The 18,275-nt window shown below is 36.6% G+C and overlaps 1 protein-coding gene across 25 annotated transcripts in view; it reads left to right on the top strand.

Moving 5' to 3' along the window:
• The window catches only part of PARD3 (par-3 family cell polarity regulator), an 838,158-nt gene that overhangs the window by 417,732 nt on the left and 402,151 nt on the right, over window positions 1-18,275 (top strand). For 24 of the 25 annotated variants that reach the window (XM_074405259.1, XM_074405258.1, XM_039478614.2 and 21 more), the window contains 2 exons: window positions 7,690-7,781; window positions 10,154-10,237. In XM_074405259.1, the coding sequence (XP_074261360.1) occupies window positions 7,690-7,781; window positions 10,154-10,237 (176 nt within the window). The remainder of the gene's footprint in view (window positions 1-7,689; window positions 7,782-10,153; window positions 10,238-18,275) is intronic. The other variant, XM_074405255.1, reaches the window with a different exon arrangement.

Raw genomic sequence — 18,275 nt, 5'->3', positions numbered from 1 at the left:
TTTTTTTCAGAAGAGCACAGTTTGTATTAGAAGGAACTGGACTTTGTCGAAAAGCATAACAACTATTAATTTCCCTATACAAGGGAATATTTTTAATTTTAAAAGATCTCATTGCTGTATATTGTTCTTATTATATCTTGTGTTTTCTTTTCTTAAAAGTATTTGGAGTTTTTGTTTTATGAATGTTTTTATTCTGGCAGAATATAATGATCATGAATTTAAATTGTGTTACACATTTCCTTATTTTGTTTTTTTGGAAGGTTGCTATAGATTTATCATTTTTAATTGTGAAGACCTCTCTCCCACAGATGTTTTCAATTGTTTTCCATGTATAATGGGAAATTACGTTTTCCTGGTGATTTGGCCAGTTAATCAAGTAGTTGGGAGATTAACACAAATGCCTTCTGGAATCTTATTTGTGATACTTAGGAGACGTGGAAACAGATTCCCTTTGTAATTATTTTTCACTAAGTGTAATCCAAAGAAAAAGTGCTTTAATTTACTCTGTCAACATCCTAATAAATATTTTCTCTAGGATACTGTGGCTCACTAATAGTTAACATGTCTCTCACTAAGTTAGTGAAAGCATGGAGGCATTCTAAAAAGTATGAAAAGAACATTTAATTGTTTTTTGTAGTGATGTATTTGAATTGATTAAAATATTTTGCTGTTAAGAAGAATTTTTTTAAAAAACACTTGACAGAAAATACTGTACATTGTACCATGAGAATTTTTGTTATTTCTGCGCTTCCTAAATATAAAAATCAAAGATAGATATATAGGAAATTTAGGTAGGGAAGTATAATTTTATTTTTTATAGAACATTTTTAAAATGATAAATATGTCTTAAAATTAATAGGCGGCCAGGTGCGGTGGCTCAAGCCTGTGATCCCAGCACTTTGGGAGGCCGAGGCAGGTGGATCACGAGGTCGAGAGATCGAGACCATCCTGGTCAACATGGTGAAACCCCGTCTCTACTAAAAATACACAAAAAATTAGCTGGGCATGGTGGCGCATGCCTGTAATCCCAGCTACTCAGGAGGCCGAGGCAGGAGAATTGCCTGAACCCAGGAAGCGGAGGTTGCGGTGAGCCGAGATCGCGCCATTGCACTCCAGCCTGGGTAACAAGAGCGAAACTCCATCTCAAAAAAAAAAAAAAAAAAAAAAAAAAAAAAATTAATAGGCTTTTCTTTCAAGTGATAAATATCCAAAATATTTACTTTTTGGACTTCAGAATTTGTAGATAAGCAGATGGCTGGTTTCTAGATTAAGTTTTATTGTGTTCCTCTGAATTAGACAGTGTGGTTGTTTTTCTTGTTTTATAAACATTCGTGTTTCTACTTTCTGTGATGAGAGATGGGGCAGGATTCTAGTCTCAAGTGTTCTAGTTATAAGTCCTCTATGTCTTTGTAGTAGGATCACTTCAGTTTTTGGATTTTTTTTTTTCTTCCTGTTTTTTTCAGACATAAGGTCTCACGCTGTTGTCCAGGCTGGAGTGCAGTTGTACAAACAACTCACCACAGACTCGAACTCCCTGGGCTCAAGTGATCCTCCTGCCTCAGTGTCCCGAGTAGCTTAGACTATAGGAGCACACCACTGTGTCTGGCTCTTTTCTGATTTCTGCATGAGAAGTTAAATTTTAGTTATTTTTTAAAGATAGTATGTCAACTGCCCTTATACCAGAAGTAACCACTGATTGGTAAATCTTATCAAGACTTGAAAAACTATAAATATCTGAGAAAAGCAACTTAAGCCTGTGGCATTTTTCCAAGAGACGCTGGGCTTCCCTGGGGCATGAGGCTTTTCAGTCCTGGTAGCACTTGCAACCTCCTGAAACGAGTCCCTAAGCCTGAGCTGTCTACCAGGGACCCCAAGAGAATGGCTCCTGCACAGCTGTGAGGACTGCTAGGTGCACACTCCTCCTGAAAACAAGGCGTGATGCCGCCTTGCTGCCAGGTGGGGTCTCCTGCCTCCCACCCTGCATTGTCAGTCCAGTGCCAGGCAGCCTGTGGGGCCCTTGAGAGTCTGCGTGTTATTTGGAACCAAGAAGCCTCTTCACCTCCTTGGCAGGCATTTCAGAATAAAAATAAAGACATAATGCTAAAAGACTTACAATAAAAACGAACAGCCTCACTGCGTCCCTCTTCCTGCTCTTCCAGTCTTTCTCCCTAAATGTCTGCTCTGATATTTACTTCTATGTTTCTAAATCATGTATTTGTGTTGCTCTTTCCTGATTACCAGTTACTGACATCTGTTGACTTGCCATATGGAAGATGAGAGTTGTTCCTTTCATACTGCTTCTCGTTTCTTGTTCCTATCCTCTCAGTGCTGTTACATCGGAAGTGTAAGTTCAGTCAATAGCAGTGTCATAGCACATGGCAATGTAACAGTTGCTCACTGGATAACCACAAGGGTACTCTGATTGTATTTCCTCTTTTACAGATTTTTTTTCTCCTAAAGCTATTTTTTTAATGTTGCTTTGTTTCTCTGTATATATTTTTTATTTTTCCCCTGCATTCTGTGTCAGATCTGTCAAGATGCCTTTCATTTCTCAAATATTGAAAAATATCAGACCTGAGCCCAGTGAAGAGGTACACACTTGTAGTCGCAGTTACTTGGGAGGCCTAACGTGGAGGATTGCTTGACCCTAGGAGTCTAAAGTCAGAAGTGGGTAAAATAGAAGACCCCAGGTCAAAAAAAGAGAAAACGTAAAGGAGAATGAAAGAACTTTTAGAACAATATCAAACCCATTATTAGTTTCTTTTTTTTCTTATGGAGATGTACTTACTAGACCTCTCCATTATCCTGCTCTAATCTGAAGTGGTTTCTGCTTCCTTAAACTGCCTTTTCTCCTGTGTTCTAGGACCTTCTTTGGGTTCTGACTGATTTTTTATTGAGCTTTCTGGATTTTGCCAGAGCACATCCAAACAGAGCTTTGTAAGAAAGTGTTCATATGAAGGAAGTAAAGATCTTCCTTGCATGTCTCAAAATCCCTTTCATTTTTCACGCTTGATCTTTTGTTTGGTTGAACATGTAGTTCTACACTGAATTTTTGTTTTCAGTATAGCAGAGTTTTAGTAGAATTTAATATCGCTATTCAGAAGGCATTGTTATCATAGGGCATTTGTTAATATTCCTAATTTTAGTCTGCTAGCAGTCATCTGCATGCTATCGTTGGTCAATCCTTCAATTAAACTCTGCTTTTTGAAGATAACTCCTCTTGGTTCTCTTGGATTTTGTACAGATGCCTTGTCTAAGAGGAAGAGGTGTTTAAAAAAAAAACAGAGAACAGATGCCTTTGTTGTGGACAATCTTTTGAAGGATGTTTGTAGAGCACGATAGGCATAGGATCTCCTCTGACAGCAGAGGATCTGCAAGGATACTTCCTGTCTGTATAAAAGGTTGGGGTTCCCTAAGCCTAGGGTTGTTCTGTGTGTCCCAGTGTCACTGGATCCTCTTCATATCACCTTGTGAGAATCTTAGCTGAGTAACCAGTGCATAAAAGGATAATTCTCTGGCTAATGGTGTGACTACAAGTTGTGAATAGTTCTTTGTCTCAGACCCTGGAGTCTTGTGTCTTCTGCCAGCATTGATAAAGCTGTGGCTTTCAGGTAGGGTAAAAATCGTAGAGCCCTCCTACTTTTTTCACATCTGCTTTCTCTCTGAAAATGTCTTCAAGTACCACCCCATAGTGTTTTCCTCTTCTTGCCGTTTACTTGATTGTATATAGCATTTAGGTATCCTTTTCTTGGTTTCTTTACTCACCCTAAAGACATTTTCCAATGAAAATATCTCATATACAGCAAAGCACAGTAAATATCAGGTATCAGCAAGTTTCTGAATTATAAATAATATGTTTTTTATTTGATTAAGTGGGTACTGTGTTTCATTTTAAATCATTTTACAGAGCAGATTGTATAAATAGATCATCAATACATGTATATACTCTTAAAATGTCTTCCATTTGTATATAACTGCCCTAAAAGATTTATCAAGATATGTTCTCTGTATTATGTATTATCTATTTATGTCTTCAATAATGCTTATAAATTACCATTTGTTGGGTAATTACTGTGTGTCAGGTACCATGTAATGCTTGTGATGTGGATTTTCTTACTAATTCTCTCAGGAGTTTTTAAACGTGTGTGTGTGTGTGTGTGAGAGAGAGAGAGAGAGAGAGAGAGAGAGAGAGAGAGAGAGAGAGAAAGAGAAGTGGAGTCTCATTCTGTCGCCCAGGCTGAAATGCAGTGACATGGTCATAGCTCACTGCAGTCTTGAACTGCCGGGCTCAAACAGTCTTCTTGCTTCAGCCTTCCCAGTAGGTGGGACTACAGGTGCACACTATCTCAGCTAGCTTTTTTTTTTTTTTTTTTTTTTTTTTTTTTTTTTTTTTTTTTTTTTTTTCCTGTGGAGACCAAGTCTTGCTGTGTTGCCCAGGTTGGTCTTGAATTCCTGGTGTTAAGCCATTCTCTGCATCAGCCTTCTAAATTTCTGGGGTTACAGGTGTGAGCCACTAAGCCCAGCCAAGAAAGATGTTTTTATTGTTCATATTTTACAGAAGAAGGTATAGAAATATAGAAAGGGGCCAGGCGTAGTGGCTCACGCTTGTAATCCAAGCACTTTGGAATCCAAGGCGGGTGGACCACCTGAGGTTGGGAGTTCAAGACCAGCCTGACCAACATGGTGAAACCCCGTCTTTAAAAAAAAATAAAAAATAAAAAATAAACATAGAAAGGTACATAACTTGCATAATGCTGTAAAATTGGTACTCTGCTATGAAATGGAGAGAGGAAAAAGGAAAAAAAAACCAGCTGTATTGTCTCATCTGAAAGTTCTTCGGCACTGTTTAGTTTAAATTGAGCTGTATAGTTCTATGGTTTTTTACTTTAAAAATAAATAAATAAATAAAAATAAAGGTGAGCTCTCACCATGTTGCCCATATTGGTTTTGAACTCCTGGGTTCAAGCGGTCCTCTCACCTCAGCCTCTGAAAGTGCTGAGATTATAGGTGTGAGCCACCTTACCTGGCCAATACTATATAGTTCTCAAATATTGATTTGACATATATAATAACAGCTTTATTTACTGTGATTATAATGGAATTCAGTGTATAGTTCTTGCTGAAAGTAACTGCATTCAGCCACAGCTTAAAAAAAGTACCACACAACAGAATAAAACCATGTAGGAGCTGATAATTTACACATCCAAAGTTGGGAAAATCATAAGTTGAGGTTCCGCAGCAACTGCAGCTCAGCCTCAGGGCAGTGAATATTTCCATCCAAACTTGACAACATATGTAACTTCATGAAATAATATTCTCCATGCTCTTGGGTGCCCGATAATGGCCACTGTGGGAACATGGCGCAAATTATCAGTGACTGTTTTATCATTGTAGTTTGGGGTATTTCATTTATGTGGCTGTTTCATAGTGCAACATAGGTGTTTCAACTGGTGATACATCTTGGTGGCATTTCAGTAGTGCTTAAATTATTAATGAATCCTGAAAAAAAGGTCTGTAATGTTTAAGATTATTTTATGTCCCACATCTGGTTTATAAACAAGCACATTTTCTCTCCTCCCTGCCCCCACTCCCATTGGAAAAGCATAGTTTTGGGAGTTCGTGTTTACATTCCAAGTGCAGTTCTCAGGCAGGTTTAAGATGCTGGTTAACCTTTGAAATGTATTATGTGCTGATGCTTAAAGGAGATAGATGACTAAGAAGTACTTATGAGAGCCTCTCAAGACACAGCATCATCAATCAAATAGCCTGGCTTCCTGTAGAGCTTCACCATCCAGAAAGCATAGAGCACAGATATGACCCGTAGAAAAGCTTGGTGCCCTTCGTTTCTACTTCTCGTAGGTTTGCAGAGGAAATGTCAATTGGACCTTACTGCCTGCTTTGCCTTCTCTTAGTGTCTCTTCAAGGATTTAATATATTGTTTTACATTGTATCTTGAACCTGTAACTCTTGCATATTCATTTTGTTGATTGTTGTTCCTGTTGATGGGATATATGTTTCTACTATGAGTCTCTCAAATAACATGATTGAAAATATAAAAATTTTCTCTAGCATTGGACTTCCTGTCCTAATATAAGTGGCTTAAGTTCACAATATGTGAACCTAAGAATTACCTTGGAAAAAAGTTAACAATAAAATCACCATTGTCAAATTTATGTAATAGAAAAGATAAACCTAACAAATTATATGTATGCAAAAATTATACGTATAAACTTCTAAATACATTTTACTTAGTTGTATTTGGGAACGTATTACTCCAGAGAGTCCTAGGCATGATTTTACTTGAATTAGCAAAACATTTACAGAGCTTCTACTAGGTGCCAGAGACTGTGTCTCTGCCATTGTGTTTGGAGAATCTGAGGGTCTCGTAACTGTTTAATCTGTCTAGTAAGTTCATTGATCTCAGTCAGGTATGTTTATCATTATTCAAATGATCTTGAAAAGTTAACTTTTAACTATTAATAATAGTGAACTCTTTAATGAAAAGACAGTGACCGAGATTATAAATGAAGGCATATTCTTGGGTGGCTTTTCATTTATTTTGTGAACTACCATGTTTATTCCACATGCACCTTTTTGAGTACCAGCAAACGTAATGAATTTCTGCAACACGTTGAAACAATTTTTACAAAATATTGGCTTTGTCAAAGAAAGCATAGGAAAATGGGGGTGCCGAGTGCTTTTCTGCTTTTGCTTGTCCTTGTGTTTGGTCCTTTATGTACAGAAGTAAACAGAAGTGGTCCATTGTGGCTAAGACCTTAATGCCTTTACAGACACTTCCAAATCAGTTGATTGGCTTAGGGTAACTTCATGTGAAATTTTACAGGATGAAGACCGTAAAGCCTGCAGCTATACTACTGCATGTTGCTTCTCACAAACTGTTAGTGTAGGAATCGAGGACTGGGAAATATGGCTTCGAAGCTTTTGGTAATGGTTACGGTTTATAATAGTTTTGAGTAGGAAGCTGTTTTCAAACATGCATTTCCAATGTCATGTATATTTGTTTATCAATATATCATAACGGTGGAGTAATATATAATTACTTCCTAAAATATACATGAAAAGAAGTAAAAAATGATCAGATAAGAAAATTGGTGGCTAGATATGGTGGCTTATGCCTTTAATCCCAGCATTTTGGGAGGCTGAGGCAGGTGGATCACTTGAGGTCAGGAGTTTGAGACCAGCCTGACCAACATGGTGAAACCCTGTCTCTACTAAAAATACAAAATTAGCCAGATGTGGTGGTGCATGCTGGTAATCCCAGCTACTGGGGAGGCTGAGGCAGGAGAATCACCTGAACCTGGGAGGCAGAGGTTGCAGTAAGCCAAGATCGCATCATTGCATTCCAGCCTGGGCAAGAAGAGTGAAAAACTCTGTTTCAAAAAAAGAAAAAGAAAATTAGCATAAGCATACATTTTTTGTTTGTTTTCTTTCCTTATCCCAGTAGTGTATCTCTTTCACCTTCTGGGATACACTATTTCATAAGACTCTTGTTTTCAATTTTAGCTTTTCACAACACACACTTAGCTATCATTAAAGGTCATCCTTCTTAGAGGAAACAGTTACCATGATCATAATGCCTATTAGACTCCCGTTTTATCCAGTTTCCTTTCACATTATAGCAAAAAACCTAACACAGAGTGTACTTTTCTTTGTGTCGGCTGTCTCTAGGATGAGGATGGAACAGAAGAGGGTAGCAGTCGTGTTGAACCTGTTGGACATGCTGACACAGGTTTGGAGAACATACCCAACTTTTCTCTGGAGTAAGTTACTGAAGATTTTAACTAAGTTTGCAAAATATATGTGACATCATTACTTGCAGCAAATATTCTGAGTTTGTGCTTAGTTAAAAACATGCCTTGCATTGATTTGTTTTTCTAAAGAACATCTTTTGTCTCTTGAGTTAATTATGTAATGTAAGCAATATAGCATGGAATTTCATGTGTACCTGTCCTGAGTTTCATGCCCTGGCAAATACTATTAAATTATAATATAAAATAGTATTTCATTGAGGATGTTTGTCATGTTAATAACACTGTAAATGCTGTAACTGTTTTCAGATTGCTTTGTGTCAGTATTTTGATCATGTGTTTGTTCTTTACTTCGCTAAATTAAAAAAATTTGACGACATACTTGAAAAACTAGTTAGATTATGTTAGCATTAGTTATTATAGTGTGCGTGTGTGTGTGTGTGTGTATGTATGTATATATATGTATGTATTTATTGTTGTTTGGAGAAATAGCATCTCTCAAGATATTTGATGAAAAATTGGAGGTCCCAGGTTAGGGACCTTGAAAATGTTTTTAAGTATAAAAGGACAAAAAGTTCTATTTGATCCACAATGTTTTGATTATTTTAAATATTGACATGTGTAAATGGTAGGCATTCTCAGGACTTCTTTCGTTGGTAGCTTAGAGCAGGGAGGGCAGTCATTTTAATTTTTTTATTTGACTTTGGGTAAAAGTTGAGGATACAGACATTGACATTTATGTACTTAATTCTGTCTTTTCTTGGTCTTCCAAGAGAAGTGAGATTAAGTAGGCACTAGGATCAGATGCTGTTTGAATGTATAGCAACCAGCACACTAAGTGTTTACATTTAGTAAGTACTTGCCGTGCCATAGTTCTATTAGAATGTGGAATAAAATCAGTTTATTGAAGTTATACTACTTTTAGCTTACAAACCAATGATTAGATATGTGTTCAAATGGGATAATCAGTCCAAAGTAGAATTTTATGAAATTTGGTGAAAAAATAAAAGAAATAATTCATTTAGCCATTTGGCAGTATGGCACAATTTTTATGTTGTCCTAATTAGTGCATGTGATTAAATCTGTGCACATATTTTCAATTTTGATTTGTTTGATACTCCTGTCTTTAATTATGTATAATCTTTGTATTATGTATGCCGGACATTCATAGTACATAGGATAAACTCAGGTTTTTAGAAATATAGTTGAAAAATTGGCATTTTCCATCACATAAAAACTATATTATGATCTTTGTGAAATCCACTGGTAATAATTTATGGTTTTCTAGCTGGCTTAAAATAGATATTTAATTGAAGTACTATTTCCAAATATTGGTTGTTAGGTTAATGCTGCTTAGACATCTGATACAGTATGTATATGTGAAAATCTACAAAGAAAGCAAAATCTCATTTAAATAGTTTAGAAAATTACATTATACCAATTTTCATTAAACTCAGCCTTTATTGTATTAATAGTAAAGATTCATGGAAGTGACTTGACAAATCCATTGGTTATATAAAGTTATGTTCCTTACACAGAATACTTCAGTTTTGTAATAGTAACTTCATGTTATTTCATATAATGTAAATAGTTTCTTAACTGTAGTCCCAACTACTCAGGTTACTGAGGCGAGAAGGTTGATTGAGCCCAAGAGTTCTAGGCCAGCCTGAGCAACATAGCAAGACCCCATTTCTAAGAAGAAAATTAATTACAAGCAATTTAATGAAAATTATTTGATTTCTAGTAGATGCCTATTGGCTTTGAGAAAGGAGTTTTACAAGCTGCACTTGCAGCACTATTATAGCAGTTTAGGAAATAGTGACTGATTTGTCATGAAGTAGTGAGCAGTAAGGACGATGGTGATCTCCTTTGGACTGTCACAGACGGGGTTAAAACTTTGATCTCATCAGATTAGCGGAAGGAAATGATGTGACATACACAAGAGCACTTTGTAAATTAGAAAGTGCCCTGTAGCTGCAACATCTTTATTCAGTTAATCTTCAGAGTCCTTGACATAGGTGTTGGGATGGAAAAGTTTTAGTGTAAGTCTAGGGATTTGACTTGAAAGACATAAACTTGTGTTACACAGAAGAATAGGGTCCCAGAGAAATGTTCTGTGTCATTTTAATGTAGTTATCTCTGATGATTGCTCTCCCTCCATGCCATCAGACTAGTGTTCAGGTATGTAGTGTTTAATGTTGCCTTCATCACCATGCTTATATTCCAGAATATGTATGTATATGCGTGTGCACTTGGTGGGATTTTTGTTCTTTTCTCTTTTGTTGTGTATTATGTGTCTGTGTTGTTGCAGTTTTCTGTTTTGTTTTGGTTTCGGTTTGTTTACAGTACACGTTCATGCTCCCTCATTCATCATTGTCTCACAGTGATATGGTAAAGCTCGTACAAGTCCCCAACGATGGAGGGCCTCTGGGAATCCATGTAGTGCCTTTCAGTGCTCGAGGCGGCAGGTAACGTATCTTGGAGGTTTTTAATTGAATCATAATGTAGAGTGTTTTATCTTCATTTATGCTCAGATAGAGAGTGGTGTTGACTTAGCATATGCTTAATAGGAAACATTCTCATTTGGAGGCAACTGCTACTTCATTCCTGTGTATATGTCATAATCACAGAAAGCACTTAGCCTGATGAAGCGAGGTTTTGCAGGAACATGAAGAAACTGTATATTTGAATCATCCTAATAAATTTATTGTTCATCAAACTCAAGCAAACGTTTTACTTAGCTGTAAATTGATGATCGACTTTGAAGTCAGAACTGTAGATGGATTTGCAACTTGAAGGAGAGTTTAAAAGCAGTTTTTTGGGGGGGAAGCATAATACAATAAGAATTAATCTGGATGACTTAAATTTGATTTAAGCTTTAAATTTGTGTTTATGTAGGTCTTCAATTTTATAAGCTTTTTTGATTGTTAAAAAGCTTTAATATGAAATTTTAGAAAATTAGGTAAGCCATAGATTTCTGAACAGAGTGTAAAAATGTTGTACTGTTTGTTAATCCCAACTTCATTACTTTACAGAACATGCATCCTTAAAGACCTCAAATGTTGTATCAGTTTCCTTGATTCTGCTTTTTTTTGTGTGTAAAAGAACTGTTGTAGTATTTTTGGTTTTAATGTATTCAAATATTATTAATTGATTTTCCAAGGAAGGCTTGGCAGACCTCTGTCGTAGACAAGTGAGGTGCACCACGTCCTTCGCCTTGAGTCTGAACCTGTGCATGTTGGACTTGTTGAATTTAATTGCATCTTCTCTTCCTTGCTCTCTAATGATTACCTGGGAAAATATATTTACGAGCTATTTCAGCTTTTTAATTTGTAACTTTTTATTTCTTTTATCGTTATTACCTTATTTATTTCCTCTTATTTTAACTGTCTTTACATGGTGAGAAAAAGTGGGGAAGGTGGAAGGTAGCCTTATACCAGTGACTGAGACCTTAGAACACAGTTTAAACTGTTGTTAAGGAATTACAGGCATCTAGGCTGTTGTAAAAGACAGATGTGTGTGATTAAATTATGCATTTTATTTTTTAAAAGGATTATTTGAGCAATGGTAGTACCTTCTTGTTACATGTAAATAACTTCGAGTTCAGATTTCATCTCTAGTAAAGCTCATGATTCATCCCATGTCCTAAGCTTGAAACTTGACTTAGAATTCTGTTGGAATATGAATAAGGCTTGGATGGTAGTGTTACAAAACAAGGTATAAAATTCACCTTGAATTTTTGAGTGGTGTTATATTCACAGAGTTGTGGCTGCTTTTACTTTTTTATTTTTCTTTAAAATTCTTTTCTTAACTTTGGAGAAGTATTAAAATTTCTTCAAATAAATTATAGTTAAGAATATTATTTTCAACATGGCCTTGCCTTTATTTTGTGTAGGAAATTGAGTTCTAAACTACCTCAAAAGTTAAATTATTGTTTTCATTTCTTTCCTGAGTAGGAAAAAAAAGATAAGGTAAAATGCATGGATTATAGCTTTCCAATATGCATATGCCTTAAAATGCCTGTGAAATATAATTCATCACAAATGAGATTTAATTGTGTCTATACCAGCTTTGAGCCAGCATTTCAATTACAAACATGTTAATATATTTTGTCGTTTATTGCATATTTTCTACCTCACTGTGAAAGGATATTAGGGTAAAGTGAACAGATGAAAAGCCTAAAGCAAAAGGAGAGTAAGATGGAAAAATAAACTTACTGTCTAGATTGTGTCAAAGGAAGGCATTTCACAAAATCCACCACAGTTTCTGGGTTACCATGGCATTTAGTTTTGATACACCAAACGGATTCAAGAAAACAAGTATGTTTTTGCAGAACTAATTCTTTTATAGCTGAGTCATTTTTAATCCCTATTAGTTTGGCATTTAATGAAGAAAGTCGTACATAGATTTTCAAAGACAGAGATTTAAGAAAAACAGATTCTTTATAATCTCTTTTTAGGCATCACCAGTTTTCACATGGAAACTGTACAGTAATAGTTTGTGATTCTCCACCGCCTGTGTTACATCATTAAGCTTCCTCGTGGACTGGATAGTCATGGTTCCTCAGAGTCGGGTTAACAATGGGAGAGAAAAAGTAGGTGGTCTGTTCAGATTGGCAGATACAAATCTATGAGAGCCCAGAGAGACCCACCTTTCTCATTCTCAGAAATGCTCAGAAATGGATTCCTGTTATTTCATGAGAAACCTTTCCAAGCATGTCACGTGTGACAATTCCTGTGTTAGTCGCTAGGAAACAAAGATGAGCAGAATATGTTCTTCCTCCAGGGATTTGCAGTCTAGATGCAGTGATAGCCAAGAAATCAATCACACAATTAGAATTATGTGACAGATGTTGATACAGTTATATAATAGGTGCTCTGTGAGCAGATAGGGGAAGAATGGTCTGAATTAGCTACCTGAAAGTAGTTTGTTGCGGAAGATATTTTTAACTGATGGATAGCTTTAAAGGTAGTTATGTCAATTCCATGGTGGCTTTTGCAGGAGTAAGTTAAGGAATGCAGTATAGCAGAAAGGAAGAAATTAAGTGAAATTAAGAAATTGCACATATATCTAGTGTGAATGAATACAAGAATACATATTCATGATATGTAAGTAGAAATTTCCAGGATAACTTCCCTTGTATAAAATCCCAGTCATTCTTGGGCCCTCTCAATTTTGGAGCTATAATTAATTGAATAACACTTATTAAATACTTATTTTTATAGAAGTGACAAATACAGGTCAGCATTGCTTTCTCATTTAGATTTTCAAAGTCAGAGTCTAAGAAATAATGCAGAACACCAGTTGTTTATTGTGAAGAGAAGGAACACAACCCATACCACCTCAAATATCAAATGTCATTAAGGAAAGTAGTAATATAACCTTGTGAAGTTAATGTTAGAATTTTACAGCCATTTAGATCTTATTACGGTGTGATATATAATGATTTTTTTTTTTTTTTTTTGAGATGGAACCTCACTCTGTCACCCAGGCTGGAGATCCTGGCTCACTGCAGCTTCCACCTTCTGGGTTCAAGTGATTCTCCTGCCTCAGCCTCCCTAGAAGCTGCAGCAACAGGCATGTGCTACCATGCGTGGCTAATTTTTGAATTTTTAGTAGACATGGGATTTCACCATGTTGGCCAGGTTGGTCTGGAACACTTGATCTCAAGTGATCCACCTGCCTCAGCCTCCCAAAGTACTGGGATTACAGGCATGAGCCACCGTGCAGAGCTTAAGTTTTTAAAAATAAGAATCTTGTGTGGGTTACTTTCAGAACTATTTTGTAGGCTAGGTTAAATGTTGTTTTCCATTAGGGGCATTAATGACAATTAGTTCATCCTCCAACCCCTGCCTTAGGCCTGCTGATACTTAGAAATGGAGACAAACAGATACAGAGACAATATTATCTTCCCCATAATGATGTTTTTCTTGAGTTACTGTCTTTTATGTTATTCAGAAATAAAGTTAACTGATCCTCATGTAACACTAGTCATTCACAGTTTCATTACTTTGGTGATTCCTTTTTAAAAATTCTTTTCTTAGTAGCAAAATATTTACCTGAGATGTTTCATTACCTTCGAATCAATTTTTATTTCACCTATATCATTTCATTTCCTACTGATTTAAATGAGAAACATTGGCTGGGCGTGTTGGCTCATACCTGTGATCTCAGCACTTTGAAAGGCGTAGGCAGTCAGAGCACTTCAGGTCAAGAGTTCAAGACCAGCCTAACCAACATGGTAAAACGCTGTCTCTACTAAAAATACAAAAATTAGCTGGGCATTGCAGCAGGTGCCTATAATCCCAGCTACGTGAGAGGCTGAGGCACAAGAAATGCTTGAACCCAGGAGATAGAGGTTGCAGTGAGCCAAGGTGGTGCCACTGCATTCCAGCATAGGTGACAGAGTGAGACTGTCAAAAATAAATAAATAGGAAACATAATCTCTTTATTTAAACCACAAATGCCACGATTTTCAGGAAGATTATGCCAAATAGTTATGACTATATTTGGCTGAAGAACCTTGCTTTTATATTATTATATTATTATTTTTAAAAATATTTCTAGAACCTAGCTGTGGATATTGGTCTATAGGACCATAAGTAATGCTTTGTAAAGCGTAATCAGCACAGGAGGCAATGAACCCATGACTATCCATATTAGATATTGTGTTACTATATTAACAGTGAAATGGCAATGATATATCCTGGCCTGGATGGTGGTTAATAAGTATTTCTGACACTTTCTCATGAAACACAAATATGATTATGATATAATGCCAAGTATATAAAAAGCAACATAAAAAATTGTATGCCAAAATGGGGACTAGACCTATGAAATGGTAAGATTCTGTGTTTGAGGCTGGACATGATGGCTTATGCGTGTCAACCCAGTACTTTTGGAGGCTGAAGTGGAAGGATCACTTGAAGCTGAGAGTTGAAGTCCAGCCTTGGCAATATGGCAAATCTTTACTCTACAAAAAATACAAAAGTTACCCGAGTGGGGTGGGACACACCTATGTTTCCAGCCCCTTGAGAGGCTGAGGTAGGAGGATTACTTGAGTCTGGGAGTTGGAGGCTGCAGTGAGCCATGATCATGCCACTGTACTCCATCTTGCATAGCAGAGTGAAAGCCTGTCTCTAACAAAGAAAAAAATAAAAATAAAATACAGTCAGGCATGGCGGCTCACACCTGTAATCACAGGCCCTTTGGGAGGCCAAGGTTGGTGGATCACCTCAGGTCAGGAGTGTGAGATCAGCCTGGCCAGGATGGTGAAGCCGTGTCTCTACTAAAAATACAAAAATTACTGGCAGGGGTGGTTGGCAGGCACGTATAGTCCCAGCTACTTGGGAGGCTGAGGCAGGAGAATCACTTGAACCTGGGAGGTGGAGTTTGCAGCGAGCTGAGATAATGCCATTGCACTCCAGCCTGGACAATAAGAACAAAACTCCATCTCAGTAAATAAAATACAATAAAATAAAAGTTACTACTATTCTTACTTGGACTTCATAGTCCAGCTTAAAGTAAATATTCTAAATTTTTTCCCCTATGGAAAACAGTTATGGCTAAAACATTTCAAATTAATTAATTAAGTAAAAACAGGGTCTCACTTTGTTGCCCAGGCTGGTCTCAAACTCCTGGCTTCTAGTGATCCTGCTATCCTGGCCTCCCATATTGCTGGGATTACAGGTGTGAGTGACTGCACCTGGCCTAAAGTACAGTTTTCTTCTCTGGATCTTTTTTTCTCTTTTGAGGCAGGGTCTCTCTCTGTTGCCCAGGCTGGAGTATAGTGGTTCACTGCAGCCTCAACCTTGGGCTTATATGATTTTTCCATCTTAGCCTCCACGCAGCTGGGACCTCAGGCAAGTGCCTCCATGCCTGGCTAATTTTTTGTGTGTTTTTTTTTTTTTTTTGTAGAAATGGAATTTCCCTGTGTTGCCCAGTCTGGTCTCAAACCGTTGGGCTCAAGTGATCCGCCAGCCTTATTCTTCCAAAATGCATGGATTACGGGCTCAAGCCACCTTGCCCAGCCTGAATCTTTTGTATAATGGACATTTCTCACTTATTTACATCTACCTTTATTCTTGTGTCTGTGGCACTTAAATTTGTTTCACATTATTTTTTCTTGTGAAGATAGCAATTGTATGTGGGTGTTTATATAAAGTTTTTTTTTTTATTATTAAGATCTAGTGTCTGGTTACCATTTTCAGTGCCTTTGATATCTCAGATCAAAGATTGGCAAAATTTTTGTAAAGGGTCAGATAATCAGTATCTTAGGCATCATGGCCCAGAAAAATCTGCTGTTGTAGCATGAAAGCCACCATTGACAAGACAAGCTTGATGAAGCTTCATTTATAAAAACAGATTGCTGGCTGAATTGGCTCATAGGCTGTAGTTGTCAGCCCTTGCCCTAGAGAACCAAACAAAAATGGCTGCCATCGTTGAGTTCTACATTCTAGTGTTTTTCATGTCTAAAACTCTTTCACCTCTGTTTTCTATTCATATCTTTGGGGGACAAAAGTGTACAGGATTTTCATTTCCACTTACTGTTTGTTAAGCCTCTTTTATTGTAACTATGTATTAATTTCCACCAGTGCATACCTCTGATTCTTAGGAAGAAGAGAAGTTGAAAAAAACATACAAACCATACTCTCATTAGTAATATGTACTCACAGAACAATCCTCCTTAACATCTACTTGCCAATCGTAAGACTGAAGGAAGAATCTAAAGTTTCACAGTTAGAAAATCAGGCCCTGTGAAGATGGTGGTGGCAGGATGAGGGGGCTCTGGGTGTGGGGCTGGATTTCTGCTATACTGACTCATTTTGACAGACGGCTTATTTATTAATTTATTCTCAACTTTTTACATTTTTGCCATCATTTGATTTGTCTGATTAACTTTGATTTTTATCCCAAATATTTTTTTTCATCCATTTATCTTCAGTGTAATCTTCAGAATATCAGGTGAAATGTCAGCATCCTTTGGCAAAAGCTGCTTCAGTTTCCGTGTTAAAGTTTATTTTTATGACTTTTCCCCTCTTTATTTATTTGCTTAGTTACATTATTGTCCATAAATTTTATCATCTAATCTGAACAAGGAAGTCATATCTCTAAGAGAATATTTTTTATTTTAAAAATTTATTCTGTTTTTTACTTTCTTTATATTTTTTGAGACAGGGTCTCACTCTTGTCACCCAGACTGGAGTACAGTGGTAGGATCTCCAGGCTCAGGCAATCCTCCCACCTCAGCCTCTCTGGTAGCTGGGACCACACAGGCACACACCACCATGCCCAGCTAACTTTTTGTATTTTTGGTAAAGTCAGGGTCTCTCCATGTTTTCCAGACTGATCTCAAACTCCTGAGCTCAAGTGATCCACCCACCTTGGCCTTCCAAAGTGCTGGAATTATAGGGGTGAGCCATCACGCCTGGCCAGTAAGAGAATATTTTTAAGGTTTTGCATTTTTGAGTTGAAATAAAAGTGACCCATTTGGAAAATACGTATTTCATATGTATTATTTTTTATATTCTATTTAAACTTGAATATAGATTAATTGAATATGATTAAAATCTGTATTCAGATTATATATTCTAATTAATCTATATTCAGAAAATCACTGGAATATAAAAATTTGTTTTTTTATATCCTGCATTCATGTCTTGAATAATTTCCCCTTCAAATATAAACTGATGTTTCTCTGTCTACAAGACTAGTAGGCAAACATCTTTGGATGGTCTTGAGATACATCATACTCATCCATTGAATTAAGCAGAATCTGAGCTTTCCTTTCTCTTCAACTAAGATTATACAGTTATATTGTTTCTTATACCCACTTGTTCATCTAAGATACACTTTATCATTTTTTTGCTTTTTTCTGTATCGAAAACACAATCTATTTTACCCCCAGATTTGGAGTTGGGAATTTTGTATGACCTCTGTGTGCCAGTCAGTGACTGACTAGACTTTGTGTTGTCATCTTTTTATTGGCAGGGGGATTGTCAGGACTTGATAAGGATACCTGGCTCCATCTTTTTTCTGTAGTGTGGCCTTTGGCAAGGTAACCTCACTTGGCCCTACTCCTTACATATGAAGGATGGGAATCATGACTTTTATATGGTTTAAGTAAGAAAATGCATGTAAATCATTTAGCAAGGTCCTTGACAGTGGCAGCTAATAAGAATGGTCAAATCGTGAGAAGAATTTTTAAACTCAGTTTATCTTTTATCATGTGCCTTGAAATTCCCTCCAGTGGTTTGGTATTCTGGTTGTCTAGGTAGGTAGTGATTAGTCTACACAATCAGAGAAAGTGATCATTTTCCTCTTATATCATGAATCTGAGAGAAAATTTACTATTATAAAATTGAGAATCCCATACACATTTGTTTAGCTAATTGGGTACATATGCTAATGAAGAGTTACAGTCAACTTGAACTTCATGGAACTAGCTGAGAATAAATACGCTTTTGAACTTTGAGTACTCAATTTTAATATAATTACTTTTGAAAA

This window comes from Saimiri boliviensis, chromosome 8 (genome assembly GCF_048565385.1).
Source record: "Saimiri boliviensis isolate mSaiBol1 chromosome 8, mSaiBol1.pri, whole genome shotgun sequence".
Lineage (NCBI taxonomy): Eukaryota > Metazoa > Chordata > Mammalia > Primates > Cebidae > Saimiri > Saimiri boliviensis.
This window is presented reverse-complemented; position numbering and strand designations above follow the sequence as displayed.